At 39.1% G+C, this 18,066-nt stretch overlaps 2 protein-coding genes and 1 pseudogene across 2 annotated transcripts; 1 reads left to right on the top strand and 2 right to left on the bottom strand.

Annotated features, from left to right (window-relative positions):
• Positions 1-9,841: 9,841 nt before the first annotated feature.
• Positions 9,842-12,095, bottom strand: LOC110769058 (uncharacterized; annotated as a pseudogene).
• Positions 12,096-13,789: 1,694 nt separating this feature from the next.
• Positions 13,790-16,542, bottom strand: LOC110769065 (uncharacterized). The gene is made up of 4 exons (XM_088255669.1): positions 15,434-16,542; positions 14,880-14,966; positions 14,698-14,775; positions 13,790-14,622 (listed from the first exon to the last, which is right to left on the bottom strand). Exons 1-4 carry the CDS (start codon positions 15,434-15,436, stop codon positions 13,843-13,845), a joined length of 948 nt encoding a protein of 315 aa, XP_088111795.1. The 5' UTR covers positions 15,437-16,542; the 3' UTR covers positions 13,790-13,842.
• A 730-nt stretch (positions 16,543-17,272) lies between these two features.
• Positions 17,273-17,962, top strand: LOC148294079 (uncharacterized). Its single transcript, XM_088254719.1, has one exon. The coding sequence runs from the start codon at positions 17,273-17,275 to the stop codon at positions 17,960-17,962; it is 690 nt and encodes a 229-aa protein (XP_088110845.1).
• The last annotated feature ends 104 nt before the right edge of the window (positions 17,963-18,066 follow it).

Genomic DNA, 18,066 nt, shown 5'->3' with positions numbered 1-18,066 from the left:
ACTGTTTTGAAAGGTTATTGGGATGAGTTATCTTCATATATTTCATTAACCTCTTGCACTTGTGGAGCTTCTCAAACTAGCATGAATCACATTCAAGAAGAGCATCTCGTGCAATTTTTGGCTGGGCTGAACGAATCTTATTTTGGGGTTCGTAGTAACATGCTTCTTCAGGATCCTTTGCCGACTGTCAATCGTGCCTACTCCTTGCTCTTACAAGATGAACGCCAACGTTCTCTTCAACCTGTAATCACAATGTCTCTTGATCAATCTGCCATGGTAGCCAATCGATCGCAATCTCAGAAGCCATTTTATCATTGCAAATTTTGTGATGCCGACGGTCACTCAGAATCTCGTTGTCGCAAAAATCCTGCCAGCAAAAATTATATGTTTTGCAAATTTTGTGATACTGCAGGGCATACAGAGTCTCATTGCAAAAAGAAGAATGGTACTGCCAAGACCAATTCTTCTTCCTCATGTGCTCCCTCTACTGGTTCTTTTGTCGCGACAACCACTAGCACTCCAGCTGCACCAACTCTAACTCATGAACAATACACTCAATTGATTGCCATGTTGCCATCCGGTAAAAATAATTCAATGGCTAATGTCGCAGGTAATCCATTATGTTTTCATTCTTCATTCAATCTCAATTCTTGGATAATCGATTCCGGGGCCACCGATCACATGGTTTCTAGTTCTACTATGTTAGACAACATGACCACTCTTAATACTGCTCCTATTAAATTACCAACTGGACAAACATCCAATATTACTCATATTGGCTCTTCCAAACCCTTACCATCTTTACCTTTACATAATGTCTTATTGGTACCTGATTTTCGTTTCAATCTTCTATATGTTAGCAAGCTCACTAAGCTACTTAATTGTTTTATTACCTTTTATTCTGATCATTGTGTTTTGTAGGACCTGAGTTCGAAGAGGGAGATTGGTAAGGGATTGGAATGTGGTGGTCTTTATTATTTGGCTCCTGACGTACCATCCATTGCTAATTCCGCTGTCGCTTCCCCGAGTTTCAATATATGGCATTGGCGCTTAGGTCATCCATCTAAATTTATTCTTCCCCACCTACAAAATTTTCATTCTAAAATTTCTATTCCTAATAATCATGTTTGCACCATTTGCCCTTTGGCTAAACATTGTAGACTTTCTTTTCCCTCCAGTACTATTTCAACGAATGCTTGTTTCGATTTAATTCGTTGTGATGTGTGGGGTCCTTATTCTGTTCCTACTCTTTCTGGTGCTAAATATTTTTTCACCATAGTTGATGATTATTCTCGTAGTACTTGGCTTTATTTAATGCAACATAAATCTGAAGTCAATACCTATCTACCTCGTTTTTTTGCTATGATTAAAACACAGTTTAATCTTCCTATTCGCCAAGTTCGTACCGATAATGGAACTGAATTTTTTAATCACACCATCAAACAATTTTTTTCTTCACTTGGTGTCATTCATCAACATAGTTGTGTGGGAACACCGCAACAAAATGGCGTTGTCGAGCGCAAACATCGCCATCTTTTAAACATTGCTCGATCTCTTCGTTTCCAATCGAACTTACCTTTATCTTTTTGGGGAGATTGTGTTCTTACTGCTACATATTTAATTAATCGTTTGCCCACAAAAATTTTACACGGAAAAACCCCTTATGATGTTCTGTTTGGCAAGTCACCATCTTATGCACATTTACGTATATTTGGTTGCCTTTGTTATGGGCATAATCCTTCCCCTCACTCATAGTTTGATAAACGAGCCACACCAGGCATTTTTTTTGGTTATCCACCTTCTCAAAAGGCTTACAAAATTTATGATCTTCACACTAAAAAGGTTTATACTTCATGTGATGTCACTTTCTATGAAACTGTATTTCCTTACAATTTATCCCACACAAATACCATGCCTAGCGTCTTACCTCTTCCTGTACGAGAATTTGAGCCCTCTGACCTTGCTCCCGCTTCCGCACCTACACAATCCCTTAACCCCATTATAGAGACCACACCTTCTCCATCTCAAGTTCCCACCTATTCCTCCTCAATATCACATACTTCTTCTCTGCCTCCTATTCCGTCATCTTCTCCTCCATCTTTATCAACACCGTCTGACTCTACTCCACTTCCTCCTCGCCATCGAAAGCCACTTGGTTATCTTAGTGACTACCACTGCTACCAATCTCAAGTTGATCTTCCCTCTTCAACTCCGGTTCAGCATGGCACCAGGCACCCTTTGTCCCATTATTTATCTTATGACAAATTCTCTATTAAACATCAAAGTTTTCTTGCTTCTATTACTACCATTGTTGAGCCTAACAGTTTTGATGAAGACACTAAATATCCTGAATGGCGTAAAGCTATGCAAAGTGAACTTGCTACCTTGGAAGCTAATAAAAAAGCCATTGGCTGCAAGTGGGTCTATAAAATAAAACGGCATTCTAATGGCACTATTGAAAGATGCAAAGCTCGCCTCGTCGCCAAGGGATATACACAAATGGAAGGGATTGATTATCATGAAACTTTTTCTCCTGTTGCCAAGCTTACCACTGTTCGTATTTTATTATCTTTGGCCGCTGCCAAGGGTTGGTGTCTTCAACAATTAGACGTCAACAATGCATTTCTTCATGGTGATTTACATGAAGAGGTCTACATGCAGCTCCCTCAAGGTTATCACGGCAAAGGGGGAAATATGGTGTGCCGTCTTAACAAATCACTTTATGGATTAAAGTAAGCTTCTTGGTGTTGGTTTGCAAAATTTTCCAAAGCTTTACTTGATGCGGGGTTTTCTCAATCTAAAGCAGATTACTCCCTTTTCTATCGTCACAAAGGTAAGTCATCAATTTTCTTGCTTGTATATGTTGATGATATTATTATTACAGGTATCGATGCTGCTACTATATCAATTATCAAGAATTTGTTGCACCAACGTTTTCATTTAAAAGACCTTGGTGATTTAAAATACTTCCTTGGGATAGAAGTGTCTCGTTCTTCAAAGGGATTGTATTTGAGCCAACGGAAGTATGCACTTGACATTTTGAAAGACTCAGGTCTTATAGGTGCACGTCCTACTTTCTTCCCCATGGAACAAAATCTCAAGTTAAACAATGAAGATGGAGAACTATTACATAATCCAGAAACCTATAGAAGATTGGTGGGTCGCTTGATATATCTCACCATCACCAGGCCAGACATTGTTCATACAGTTCATATTTTGAGCCAATTCATGCAAAGCCCCTGTACAACTCATAAAGATGCTGCAAATCGATTATTACATTATTTGAAAGGGACTCCAGGCCAAGGGATTTTGTTATCATCTTCAAATAATTTTCAATTGAGAGCTTACTGTGATTCTAATTGGGCTAGCTGTCCAATGACAAGGAGGTCGACTACAGGTTACTTTGTACTTCTTGGAGAAAGTCCTATCTCATGGAAAACAAAGAAGCAAGATATTGTATCACACTCATCAGCCGAAGCAGAATATAGAGTGATGGCTATGGCAACTTGTGAACTCCAATGGTTACGATATTTACTTTATGATCTTGGTCTGTCACACACCACACCAAGCTTACTTTATTGTGACAACCAAGCTGCTTTATACATAGCAGCTAATCCAGTATATCACGAGCGCACCAAGCATATTGAGATCGATTGTCATGTTGTTCGAGAGAAGATTCAAAATGGTCCTTTACGTACTGCCTATATTCCTTCAAAGGAGCAACTCGCAGATGTCTTTACCAAGTCTTTAGGTAAAGATCAATTCCAACGACTCAAAAACAAGCTGGGTATTCTTGATCTCCATACTCCAGCTTGAGGGGGAATATTGAAGATATGGAAAGATTACAAAATATATTGTACATTATTTGTTACCTTGTATAGGAATAGTCAACTTCTCTGTTAAGGCTTGTACAAATTTGTGCCTTTAACTTAGGATTTAAATTACCTTCCTTAGGTAGTCTTATTGGCTTTATATATTGGCATTCTTCTGTATTGCAAATACATAAAATATACGAGATATTATTTTACATCGACTCCCAAACACACACGATATTAATGCCACTTTCGCAGGGATCCTCCAGATCGAAATGGCACATCCGCAGTCAATTTAGCGAAACAGTTGTTTGCTTGTGATGCAAGACTTTATTTTTTAATCAGCTTGTGTAAGTCGTGGAATTGAAAACAGAAAGCCTCCTCCTCACTAACTCTCTAGAAGCCCATTTTCGTGTTCATAAAAAGCCAATGTGAAACATTATAAAGTCTAAATTTAATTTATTTGGTAGAATGTTTAAATACCATAAGATAAAACTGCATATTTTTTATTTTTTAAAGATACGCAGAAAAAGACCAATAACTCGTTCTAAGCCCAAAAAAAAAAACAAATTAATGAAACAAATTGTCGTCAGTTGCACTTGGATTGGATATAATGAGCCTAGTTTAATTAGGAAGTGGTGTAGGCCAACGTGGGAGCGAAAATGGGAAGGCCTTCGTCAACTCATTAGGACGTGTTCCACCTCTTGGACTGATTCTCCCTCGAACAAACGCAGTTCTTTTACGGAAGTTGAATGTCACAATATCTCCATCCAAATCCACATACAAAATATCCTCATCGTTTGTGTCAAAAGCCCGCACCCTGGCAAAGCACCATCCTATCGTCCGCTCTGCCCAATATTTATCAATATGTGGATTTTCAGCAACTAATTCCTTCAGGTCAACCTTTTTTATCAAACACCATTTCATCAATCTGCTTGCAATTCCATCCGCCTGCTGATCATCTTCTTCTTCGACTTCTTTCAACTGCCAAACACACACAATGCCACTTCCGCCGGGATCCCGCCGGGATCCTGCAGATCAAAATGGCACATCCGCAGACAACCTCGACACACACCTAGGCACTCAATGTTGAAGAAAAAATGGCTCAATTAAAAAGATACAAAAATTAAAGATTAGCGACCGGTCGCAGGTTATGAGCGACCGGTCGGTTTCAGGCAGATTGCAAAGTCTGAATTGAATTTCGACTCTGTACCAAAGCGACCGGTCGCAGGTTATGAGCGACCGGTCGGTTCAGAGAAAAATCGAAGTCTGGAGACTCTGTGAAAAAGCGACCGGTCGCCTAGTCCTGGCGACCGGTCGCCCCGACTTTGCTGTTTCAGTTTTCTACGCGTTTTCAAGTCTTCCTTTGTGTGCTATCACTTTCTATCGACTTGCAAGGATATTTCTGATCAATTCTGAGATATTAGAAGGTGGCAAGCAGCTGGAAAGATGGGGAGAACTCTTTGGCAAATTGATGACTTGCTTCAATGAGTGAATACTCTCTTGGTTCAAGAGATATATGGCATCTATCATTCATTATTCCCTTGCTTTGTGAGCTGCCAAGAACATGTGTCTAAAGTTGTGTAACTAAAGCAAGAACGTGCAGAACTTAATGATACCTTATCTTGGAGTCCAATGGCCTATATAAGAGGGAAGAGGAAGCAAGAGAACATTAAGTTGTTAAGTGCAAAAGTCTGTGCAAAGTATAGAAAATTGTATAGAAGCTGGAAACTTGTAAGTTCAGAAAATACCAAGGGGAGAGCAAGAGAGTTCTCTAAGTGTATCAAGTTGTTGAGCAAGGGTGAGAGAGAAACAGATTGTGAGGGTAGATTTCTAAGGGGGTTTCCTTCTTTGTAAACCAAAGTTGTAATCTATCTTCATTAGTGAAAGTTCTCAAGGAGATCACCAAAGAGGAAGTAGGCATTTGGCTGAACCTCTATAAACACTTGTGTCATTTCTATTTGGTTAAATTTCTGTGTGTGTGTAAGACTCATCCATCATAGAGTTTGTCACAAAGTTCATCAACAACAAGGTCCTAAGGGGAAGTGAGTTAGTCTTAATTCACAACACTCAACACGTTCAATGTTGTATTCGGGCTTATGGAATTGAACGAAACGACATAATTCATTGTTGACGACAATGTCACCACTAGTATTAGCACCGGTTGAAATACTGCTGTTTATGTTGTTGAACGGATCCACCCCTATAAGAAGGCCACCAAAAACCAACCAGTACACCATTCCATTGTAAGCAACGCCTGGAGTACAAGAGTGACAAGTAAAACTAAATCCTCGGGAGCTCGATATAACTGACTCTCTCCATTCACCAGTCTCAGAAGAGAAGATTTCCACCGTGAATTCCAAGAAATTATGTTCAACTACAGGTGCAGGAATTCGCACCACCCTGTACCTATACTCAAGCTTGTTGTTGGAAGTACTTGTCCGGGCATCCATCATTTCCTCGCGGTTATAGTAGTGATGGTCGCACGTGAATCCCGTTAGTACTGATTCCAGATGAACACGAGGGGTGGGAGGAAGAGCAATCCATTGCTTGGTGTATGGATTGCAGATGGAGTAATCACGTGCAAATCCATCCTCTACGCAGCACAAGATTAAGTCATTATATGTCCCCAACACATATGACTCGATTTGTCTGGTTTGATCAAAACAAGGAAGGAAACTGAGAGATAAACTGCGTGATTTGCACCCGCTCGGAAGGGCAGCCATGATGAAAGATTCCCAAATCGGATAGATTCTGTTTATTGGATTATCGGTTTTGGAAAAGAATAACATCACATCCATATCAGTGTATCTTTCAACCAATACATCATCATCACGAGGAAACGGTTTAGGAACTGGTGTCGGCCAAGATGGGCGTGAAAATGAGTAGGCTACCACGTCATAAAGACTCCAAGCATTTTTGGGCCTCCCTCCACGTCTCTTGAACGAAGTTCCTGTACGGAAGTTGCATGCTACAATATCTCCATCCAGAGCTACATATAAGATATCCTCATCTTTTGGGTCTAAAGCCAACACCCTAGTCCGCCACCATGCGTATATACTAATTACTGGATTATTCTCCGTAACCAGTTCCTCCAACAAAAACCTTTTTATCAAAAACCATTTCATTAATTTGCCCCCATGCGACTGCTCTTGTACTTCTTTCCACTCCCAAGCACTCAGAGTCTCGCCAGTCGCTGAGTAGCACATCCGTAAACGCCCTTGGCACACGCTTAGACACTGAAGACATATATCAGTGTCTTCGGGTGCAAAAGTAGGCTTATCAAATGCAGTGAAACGACAGAATTGATTCTCAAAAATATAAGCACTAGTACTACCACTAGTACTAGTGGTCTTAGGGTTGTTGTTGAAGGGATCCAACGCCATAAGAATTCCACCATTAGCAGACCAATACAACATTCCTTTGTAGGCAAGCATTACCGTATTGATGTCATCAAAGTTAAGGAAGTCTTGGGGGCATTGTATAACTGACAGTGTCCATTCACCAGTCTCCGATGAGAAGATCTCCACCCTGAACTGCAAGGGATTCGGTCCACGCTGACGAATTTGGTTCACAACTCTGTACCTATACTCAGAATTAAGCTCGATGCCAGCATTTGTACTTGTTATACGATCACCGTCGAGCTCCTTGCTGTTATAGTAGGCACCGTCGCATATGAATCCCGTTTTTGCTACTGCTCGATGAACTCTTGGCGCTGGAGGAAGAGCAACCCATTGCTTGGTGTATGGATTACAGATGTAGTAATCACGTGAAAGACCATCCTCTGGGCAGCACAAGATTAAGTCATTATACGTCGCGACCACAGCTAGCCGACCAAAGCCAGGGACGAAACTAAGAAAGAACTTGCAGGTCCTGAACCTAGACGAAAGTGCGGACATGGTAACAAATTCCTTATCTCATTCATCCCGTTCGTTTGTCTCAAAAAGTAATGTGTCCTCAGTTGTACCTTTTCGCACAGAGAGAAAGCGGAGGACAAAATAAGAATCCGAGATTAGAGCAGACCAACGTTTAGACACACACTTACATTGAAAAACAATTTTATTGCAAGGAAGTCGACAAAGGATTTCAACCAACAGATGTTGAGGAAGATCATCAATATTCATCTTTAGTTTACTATTGCTTCCTTTGGTAGCAGATTCGCCTATAAGGATGCGCAGTGGAAACGTCTTGGAGAACTAAAAATTTTCAATACGATATAAAGGAGGGTCCGGAGGGAAAAGGGAGGGACTGAGAGGAAAGAGGATGAGAGGGGAAAGGGAGGCCAACGGGGGCGGCGGCTGGGATTTCTTTCCTTAGGGTTTTCTACCATTGAGGGAGAGATTAAAATGAATAATCATGGCTATCCATTTATTTTTATTTTTATTTTTAAAAGAAGTCCTGAGTAAGTTTTGCTTTATATATTATATTTAAAAATAATTAGCATTAATTAAAAGTTTAAAATATTCTTTATCTCTCTCTTCAAATTTAGGAGCTACTGGAAGTCTCCTTATTTTAGGAGGTGGATAGGGAGGAATCCCGAGTCTCTACATTTAGAGTTTACACATTTACTCGCATCTCACAACATCTGGATCGTCTAAGCAATCCAATGTTTATAACTTGGCAACGTTAGATAAGGTAATTTATGGTACTTTTTTTTATAAAAAAAATGATGGTAACTTGACGCCGTTACTCTTATCTCTTTCGTCTCAAACAACTCTATACTTCCCGTTTCTCCTCAAACTCCTCTTCGACTTTGAGAGTTGACCTGAAGCTTCTTGGACGGTCCATTCTTTTTCTGATGTTATGTTTTTTGTTCTATCTAGTGTTATGTCCGCACATGCACCTTTGTTTGTATCCCTTCGACTCCACCCCAAAAAAAAAAAATGTTCATTTTCCTTTGTTAGTTCCAGCCTTTTGGGCTTTGTGTGTTTTCGTTGGTTTTTCTTTGGGATTAATGAATCCTATCTTTGACCCAAAAAAAAGAATCTTTCCTCTTTTGCCTACTATCTCATCTTTCTGATTTGTTTTTCACACGTAGCTATTGCAAGCGATTGTTTCATATTTCTGAAGAAAAAAAAACATTTACAACCACTGCAGCATATCAATATTCTTCTAATTGATAGCTTTTAAATACCAAGATACTGCTCGAATTGATTCTTCAAGCGCATGAATTTTGATCCACATAATTTCTTATATGATGGAGATTTTTGTCTTGACTCAGGTTTTTTCAAGCTCGGATGAAAAGATCAAAAGAAGAGAGAGAGAGAGAGAGAGAGAGAGAGAGAGAGAGAGAGAGAGAGAGAGAGAGAGAGAGAGAGAGAGAGAGAGAGAGAGATGAGGCATTACCGTCAATTTGGAATAAATAAAAATAAAAATTTATCCTAGTTGATGTGGCTAATTTATAAGCATAAGATTGCTTGGCCAATCCAAAGGTTGCGAAATGCAGGTAAATGCATACTTTGTAAATACAAAGGCTCGGAATCTGATATGGAGCATGGTTGAAGTTGTATTTTTCCAATTCTCTCTAAAATTTGTCTAAAAAAGTGGTTTAGGGAGCCCATTACTTTTGGTTAATGTTCTCTTCAGATTCCAAAGCATAATATTCTTGTTTATGAAATTTTTTAACCTATTAAAGCATGTATATGTCATGCGAAAGTATACATAACAGCCTCTTGCCACATTTTTTGTATTGTGTACACAAGTGCAGTTAGAATTGAATTTTTTTTTTCAATAGTATTCACAATGCATAATTTTTTATTTTTTTTTCCGTTATACTTATATACATGCTCAATGATAGAATAAATTAACCAACTAGCTACTAGTTTAGTGAAAGTTTAGTATAATTCTAATATTTAAATACATAGAGTACTTGTTCTGACTCTACATGATACCCAATAACATAAGACCACTTTTTTTTTTTCTTTTTAAAGATCACTAAACAGAAAAGACTACAATGAAATTTTAAGCCCAAAAAAAAAAAACAAATGAAACAAATTGTGTGCACTTGGATTGGAAATAGAGTTAGTCGTTTAATTATGAAGTGGTGTGGGCCAACGTGGGAGCAAAAGTGGGAAGGCCTTTGTCAACTCATCATCAATTCCATCTCTTGTCCTGATTCTCTCTCGAACGAAGGAAGTTCTTGTAGCGAAGTGTATGTTACAATATCTCCTTCCAATTCTATATACAAAATATCCTCATCGTTTGTGTCAAAAGCCCGCACCCTGGCAAAGCACCGTCCTTTTGACATTGCCTGCCATTGAGCAATGTCTGAATTTTCTGCAACCAATAATTCCTTCAGGTTAACCTTTTTAATCAAACACCATTTCATCAATCGGCCTGCAATTCCATCCGCCTTCTGATCATCTTCTTCTTCGACTTCTTTCAGCTCCCAAACACACACAATGCCACTTTGGTAGGGATCCTCCAGATCAAAGTGGCACATTCGCAGACGCCCTTGACACACACCTAGGCACTCAACACGTTCAATGTTGTATTCGGGCTTATGGAATTGAACGAAACGACATAATTCATTGTTGACGACAATATCACCAGTAGTATTAGCACTAGCACCGGTCAAAATAGTGCAGTTAATGTTGTTTAACGGATCCAACCCAATAAGAAGGCCACCGAAACCCAACCAGTATACCATTCCATTGTAAGAAACGCCTGGAGTTCGAGAGTGAGAAGCAAAACTAAATCCTCGGGAGCTCGATATAACTGACTCTCTCCATTCACTAGTCTCAGAAGAGTAGATTTCCACTGTGAACTCCAAACAATTCTTTTGAACTGCAGGAATTCGCACGACCCTGTACTTATACTCAGCATTAAGCTTGATGTTATTAGAACTTGTTCGATTACCAACAAGTTCCTCGCGGTTATAGTAGGGATGGTCGCACGTGAATCCCGTTAGTACTGGTCCCCGATGAACTCGAGGGGTGGGAGGAAGAGCAATCCATTGCTTGGTGTATGGATTGCAGATGTAGTAGTCACGTGCAAAATGACCATCCTCAGCGCACCACAAGATTAAGTCATTATATGTCCCCAACACATATGACTCTATTTGTCTAGTTTGATCAAAACAAGGAAGGAAACTCAGAGGTAAATTGAGTGATTTGCACCCGCTGGGAAGCGCAACCATGAAAAAAGATTCCCAAATCGGATAGCGACTGTTTACCGGATTATTGGTTTTGCAAGAGAATAATATCGCATCCATATCAGTCTCTTTCAACCAATACATGATGAGGAAACGGTTTAGGAACTGGTGTCGGCAAACAGCGTGAAAATGAGTATGCTTTCACTTGAGCACTTTTGGGCCTCCCTATATTGTTGGTTTGATCAAAATCGGATAGCGTGTTGATGAACGAACTTCTTGTACGGAAGTTGCATGCTACAATATCTCCACCCATACGTACATATAAGATATCCTCATCTTTGGGGTCTAAAGCCAACACCATAGCCTGCGACCACGCCTTTCTATTTACCCATTCAACAATTACTGGATTATTTTCCGTAACCAGTTGGTCCAACAAAAACCTTTTTACCAAAAAACATTTCATTAATTTGCCTCCGTTGGTCGGATCTTGTACTTCTTTCCACTCCCAAACACAGAGAGTCTTGCCACTCCCGGAATAGCACATCCGTAAACGCCCTTGGCACATGCTTAGGCACTCAAAACTAGGATCAGCGTCTAAGGTTGCGGCAGCAGGCTTCTCAAATGCAACGAAACTACAGAATTCGTTCTCAAAAATTTTATAAGCACTAGTACTAGTGGTCGTAGTATTGTTGTTGAAGGGATCCAACTCCATAAGAATTCCACCATTACCAGACCAATACAACATTCCGTTGTAAGCAAGCATTCCCCAATTGCAATAATGAAAGCCACGAAAGTCTTTGGGGCATTGTACAACTGACTGTGTCCATTCACCAGTCTCTGATGAGAAGATCTCCAACATGAATTGCGAGGAGGACCACAGTCTAAGGTGATCGATTCGCACAACTCTGTACCGATACTCAGCATTAAGCACTATTTAGTTCCTTGTAGTTATAGTAGGCAGGGTCACATATGAATCCCGTTTTTACTGCCCGTTGAAATCTCGGCGCTGGAGGAAGAGCAACCCATTGCTCGGTGTATGGATTGCATATGTAGTAATCCCCTGCAAAACCATCCTCTGGGCAGCACAAGATTAAGTCATTATATGTCGCTACCACACGTGGCCTTCCAATGCAAGGGACGAAACTTAAAGAGAACTCGCGTGTAGTGAAGCCAGCCGAAAGTGGGGACATGGTAACAAATTCCTTATTATCTGCTGCCTTCCATTCGGTTTTCTCAAAAAATAATGTATCTTGAGTTGCACTTTTTTGCAGATATAGAAAGCGGAGAACAAAATAAGGATCCGAGATTAGAGCAAACCAACGTTTAGACACACACTTGCATTGAAAAACGATTTTATTGCAACCAAGTCGACAAAAGATTTCAACTAACAGATGTTGAGGAAGATCATCAATATTCATCTTTAGTTTAGGCTTCCTTTGGTAGCAGATTCTGGAGAACAAAAAATTTTCAATATCGATGTGTAAAGAAGAAGTACTGAAGAGAAGTATGAAGTAAATATCCGATGGAAAATTGGAAGGGGAAACAAAAGTAAGTCAAGGAAACTAAAATCATGACCAAAATATATAGGAAACTAAAATCATGACCAAAATATAATAGGAAACCAAAATCAACTAGGAATCCGATAAAAATTTACTTACTAGGTCACAATCAATTGAGCCAAACAGTTGTTTGCTTGTGATCTAAGACTTCTATTTTTTATTCAGCTTGTGAGGTTTTTTAATTATCTTTTCAATAATCCTTATAAACAAAAAAAATTAAAGTGAAAAATAAAAATAAAAAAACCTAGCGTCCCTGGTCTGTAGCCTCACGTCTGTTCTCTACTCTTTGTATCGTCTCCAACACTCCCTTCCCTCCATTGTTGTTGCACTGTGATAGGAAACAGTATCGCTAGAACGTGGCTGAGAGTCGGAGTTTCTTTAGGATTTGATTTCCTGATTTGTAGGCAATACTATAGATTCTCCTCTCTATCAGAAAGGAAGGAGATCCAAACTAGGGATCACGGTTTCCTCAATATCCTGGTCTCTTCTTTCTTCTTCTCCATATAGATTATCCAAGGACGTTTCAATTTTCCTAGAAAGAATAATTTTTGTTTAAGCTAACAGGCTCTTTATCTCTTTCCCCCTCTCTCTACTCTCGCTCATGGGCGTTACTGATATCCCAATACCTTCTATCCCAAGGATGACTATCCCAATGATGCCTCTTTGGAATTGGAATGACCATCAGCCAGAGAATGCTGCTCCATCACCATCACCTGTTGATTCTGATAATCCAGGTGTTCCAATACTTTTTCTAGTAGTCTTATGGACCTTCTTCCTCATATTCATGTGGTGGTGGCACCGGCGGATTGATCAACGCCACGTCGATCTCGAAGCACCACGGAAAAAATGACCGCCACCATGACCGCAGTCAAATCTTCTTCATCATCAAGCTCCAATAATCCAAGATATATATATGCTGCTGGTTTTTGAGTTATGTACGTACCTAGCTTTGTGTAATTTTGAGTTAATTGTTGTCTACAATATTGTGCCTGTTGCATGAAAATATCAGTAGACTTTCGTTTTGGGAAGTATACATTTTTGTGATTCATATTCATCTTTGCAAATACTAGCCATACCATTAAACACGAAACAGCAGTTTCATCTAATCTTGTATAAACAAAGACAGATAAATTAAACAAAACTCTCATACTCTGGTTGTTTACTTGTAATTCTTAATTCTTACGGGGAACTAATGTTGTTGGTCCCGACTCCCTTCTTGTATGCGCAGTTGCTCACAATACTTTCAATCACTGAGTAAATGAGCTAGGACTAAAATTATGTATTGCAAAGGAAACATGGATGAAGGTCAAGTTTTCTTGGCCATATAAATATTTGATAGCATTTATGTTCATAAAATGGCCTAAATTATAGCTGATGTTTATAAGTTAAAATAATTGTTTACAGCCTTCGTAATGGCTAACCACAGACCGTTAATCCTACCTACCTTAATTTCTAGCCTAAATCTTTTAGCCCTGACTTGATCAGCTTGAGAAGACTCTTGTTCTAATTTCCTCTTCACAAGCTCCACACCTCCCATCACGCCCTGAATTTTCTTCATGACTCCGGCTCTTCCTTGTTCCAGTGCAGCCAATTCTGCCTTTACCCTGCCAATTTTTGAGTCATAATCCTCCAGCTCAGCTTCACAGGCTTGACATATCTCTACTCCATGTTTGATCTTAACCAGGTCTTGTTCATGATCAGTCAAGAACCTTGTGCAGTCATGGAGTTCTTGTTTCTCTTGGATGTTTTCAGCAATACGAGCATCAAAGTAGTTGAACATTTTGCGAAGCCTGTTTAGCAGTTGTTCAGGGAGCAGGTTCTGAGCATGCAGGACTTCCAGAGCCTCCTTTATCTCTTCAAAGTTTTCTTCAGCGGAAAAAGTTTCCAGGTCTCTGGAAAGCCAAGTCCTGAGAGTTTGTTTGGCTTGCTTTGCTGCATTTGAGGCATGTGTTTCATCCCGAAGTTGAAGAAGCTGTTTGGCAGAAGAAAGTTGGAGCAGCACTCGATCTTCTTCAGAGATAGTAGCTTGTTCAGGGACTTTTTGGCCGTAATTAGTATCAGTGGCTTGTTCAGGTGCAGTGATAGGCTCGAAGATCTCATTGGTTGGGATGCCTATCTCCTGCCCTGTTGTGGCTTGCACGCTTTCAGGGCCAGCAGCCTGATAACAAGTAGATAATGGTAAGTTTAAGTTGGAGTATATAATAATCATAAATAAAAGTGGAGAAGAATTTACTTCTTCAGGAGTTTGAGATGGACTTGGCTCTGGGATAAGGTTCTCCCCGTTCCCTAGACCTAGTATGTCCTGTATGTCCTGCCCAGAAATAAAGATCAGTCTAAGATAATTGTCCTAAAAATCCTAAAGAGATTGTTTACCATCAATCGCCGGTATTCTTAACAAAGTGTTTAATGGCAGACCTCCGAAGAATAGACGATGCTTCCATCAAGAATCAGACTGCCAGGTCCTGCGGCAGGTTCATTAAAGCCGCTTTCTGGTTCCTTACCCTGACAATGATTGTCGATATAAAATGCTAAGGTACCATTTTAAAGAAGGCACTAAATGAGTTCCTAATTTAATAATAATTGACGAATATGACAGGGTATATCGAACAATAAATTCTTCCACTAGATTAGCAAAAGGGAAAACTAAAAGATAGTTAGCAAGGAAGAGCTACTTAAATCTTCAAAATACAACATTGTAAAACCTTAACCAGAACCAAGTAGGACAGCAGTGTCCCATGAATCGTTGATATTCTATGAAAATCAAATAAGTTCATGAACAAGAACAATATAAAAGAAACTTCATGAGAAGGTTTGGATACCAATGACAATGCATTGAAATGAAATTCCAGCTCATATTTGAACTGAGATAAAAATGCACCAACAAAGAAGTCCCTGAAAGCTGTAAATATTTGTTTAATCCAAACAAAAACCCAAGTTAATTGATTTAAAGTTGAGAACGTTAAGAATACCATTTTTTGTAATTGCTTTTCAAGATGTTTCTTTTTGTTTTGATCTTCACTCTGCTCCAGCACTTTGCTAATATCTTTCTTAATATCTTTCCAGTGAACATCAAACTTTGTCAAGGCTTTTTCCTCCTCTAAGAATGCCTTCTCAAAGTCATCACGCAGGTGATGAATATCTTGCCGCCATCTTGCTATTTTGACAACATAATAAAATGAAAAATAAAGGAAAATACTAGAAGAATAAAACTGAATGCAGTAAAACCAAATTTAAAGATCATTCTTTGATTAGGAAAAGAAATTTGGGAATCCACCACGATAAAGGGACGAATCTTTCATAAATGTTTTGGTAAAACAAATCTGTGCAAGACCATAAGATATACATGACTCTAAACACTAGCATTGATTTTCCTATTTATCTGACTTTTCTCAGCAACCAAACAATGTTTTTCATTTTGTTAACAATATAAACCACATACGAGCAAAATCATCAATATGCAAACCAGAATGTCCTCAGAAAATCTTCTGTTGGCTGCCCAGAAAAACAAAACTCCAACTTTGCACACTTACAGAAGTAATTTGAATCACAAGCTCAAATAGCCCTTTCGAGAAAGCAGCAGCAAAATCCCACTTCCAATACAACTGATTTTGTGTAAGAAACGTACTGTTGCTTACCGTGTAGAATTAACAATTCATATCTTAGAATTAGTTAAGACAAAACTCAAACTCACCAATATCCATTTCTTCTGAAGTGCTGTAAAGAGAAAAAAAAAGTTAGATCAAATTTAAACCGTCTCCAAAACAACTAAACAAGGAACTAAAAGGAACTCAAAAAAAATACAAATAAAGGAACTGAGATTAAGGGCCCTTTTGCATTTCTGCATAGACTGCATGGGTTTGGTTTTGCAGAAGGAAAATCATCAAACATACAGGACTGGACTGAGAACACTACCACTGATCTCTTATTTTTCTGACATTTTCTCAGCAGCCAAACAATAAATTTCATTTTTGAATTAAGAAAACCACACAAAATCATCAAACAGAAACAAAAACCTTTTCTTTGTTTCTGTATTTAGCTTGAACTCTTTTCGGATTAAAATTTGCAAGTGAAAACAGGTTTACCAGTTCAATTATTTTCCTTCTCTGGAACAAACTCCAAGGCAACAACTAGGTGCAGCCTTGTTCAGAGTAATATTTATTTATAAATTTACGGAGAAAGACCAAACTTGTTCCGAAAATTGGTTGCTAGAAGTGCTATTCACACAAAACTGGTTACTACTAGCGTGCAGGGTACGCAAGCCAGGACAAATCTACTTTATCAACATTCACCTGTTGGGCAAACAAGCATTTATTTTTGGTCATCATAGCACTTGTGGGTTTAATGCATTTTAATTTCAGCGTGCGAGGCCAATTATTGTCAAAATGCCATTAATTGGGAGCTGGCTGGCTAATTTCAAGCCATTTTTCAAGAAGGGGCAGTCTCTTCGTTTTAAGTGTCAATTACACTGATATCATGTCCAACTTAAAGCATCTACAATTATAGTCTCTGTTTTTTACATATTACGAGCACCTTTCTGGAGAAAAGTTTGGTCCCAAGAGGTACCACAAAAACTCATATATTTTAATTGGAGAGCTATTAAAAATTATCTTCCTTGTAGGTCAAATCTGTTGCAAAGAAAGATAATTTCTGATGATTCTTGCCCCATTTGTAATGTGAATTCTGAGACTGTTATTCATGCTTTGTGGAGCTGTCCTAATGCCCAAAAAGTTTGGAAAAAAGTGTTGTTCAGGGAGGTCTTTACAGGGCTACATTTTTCCAACTATGGGGATCTGTTTGAAATTGCCACTATGTATCTCTCGAAGTATGAAATGCGCTTGTTTTTATATATCTGCTGGAATCTGTGGCAAAACAGAAATAAAGCTGTTATTGAAGGTTGCTCTAGTGCACAAAATGTGATTTTCAATAGAGCTCTTTTTTTGGCTGATGAATATGAAAGTCTTGTGAAAGGGGAACCTAAGTTAATTGTAGAAAAACCAACCAAATGGTCTCCTCCTCCTGCTGGTAGATATAAACTGAATGTTGATGCTGCTTTTATTCCCGAAACAGGTGTGAGTGGAATTGGTGCTGTTGTTAGAAATGACAAAGGGGAAGTGATGGCGGCTATGGCCCTTCCTCTTGCCAATGCCACCTCATCTAAACATGCAGAGATCATGGCGCTTCAGTTCGGGGTGAATTTTGCTCGGGATGCTGCCTTTTCTTCTTTCTTAATGGAGTCTGATTCACAAGGGGTGGTAAATGATGTAAAGAAGGATGAGGAAGAGTCGTGGGCATCAGACGGGCATCTTTTTGATAATATTAAGAGGAATCTACAACATTCTGAAGAAGTTACTATCTCTTTTAGTCCAAGAGGGTGTACCCAAGTAGCTCATTTCCTAGCAAGGCATGCTCTTAATTGTGATACTATGGTAACCTGGATTGAAGAGGTTCCCTTCTGGCTGGAATCAGTTGTAAATGATGATATTGTTGTATCCTCTTAATTTTATCAATGAGTTCTTCTTTCCCCCAAAAAAAAAAAAAAAAACTTATACATCAGTTTTCTTACGCCAACTTACGTGGAACATCACATGACAACTTATCTCAA

Source organism: Prunus avium, chromosome 6 (assembly GCF_965620075.1).
Source record: "Prunus avium chromosome 6, drPruAviu1.hap1.1, whole genome shotgun sequence".
NCBI lineage: Eukaryota > Viridiplantae > Streptophyta > Magnoliopsida > Rosales > Rosaceae > Prunus > Prunus avium.
This window is presented reverse-complemented; position numbering and strand designations above follow the sequence as displayed.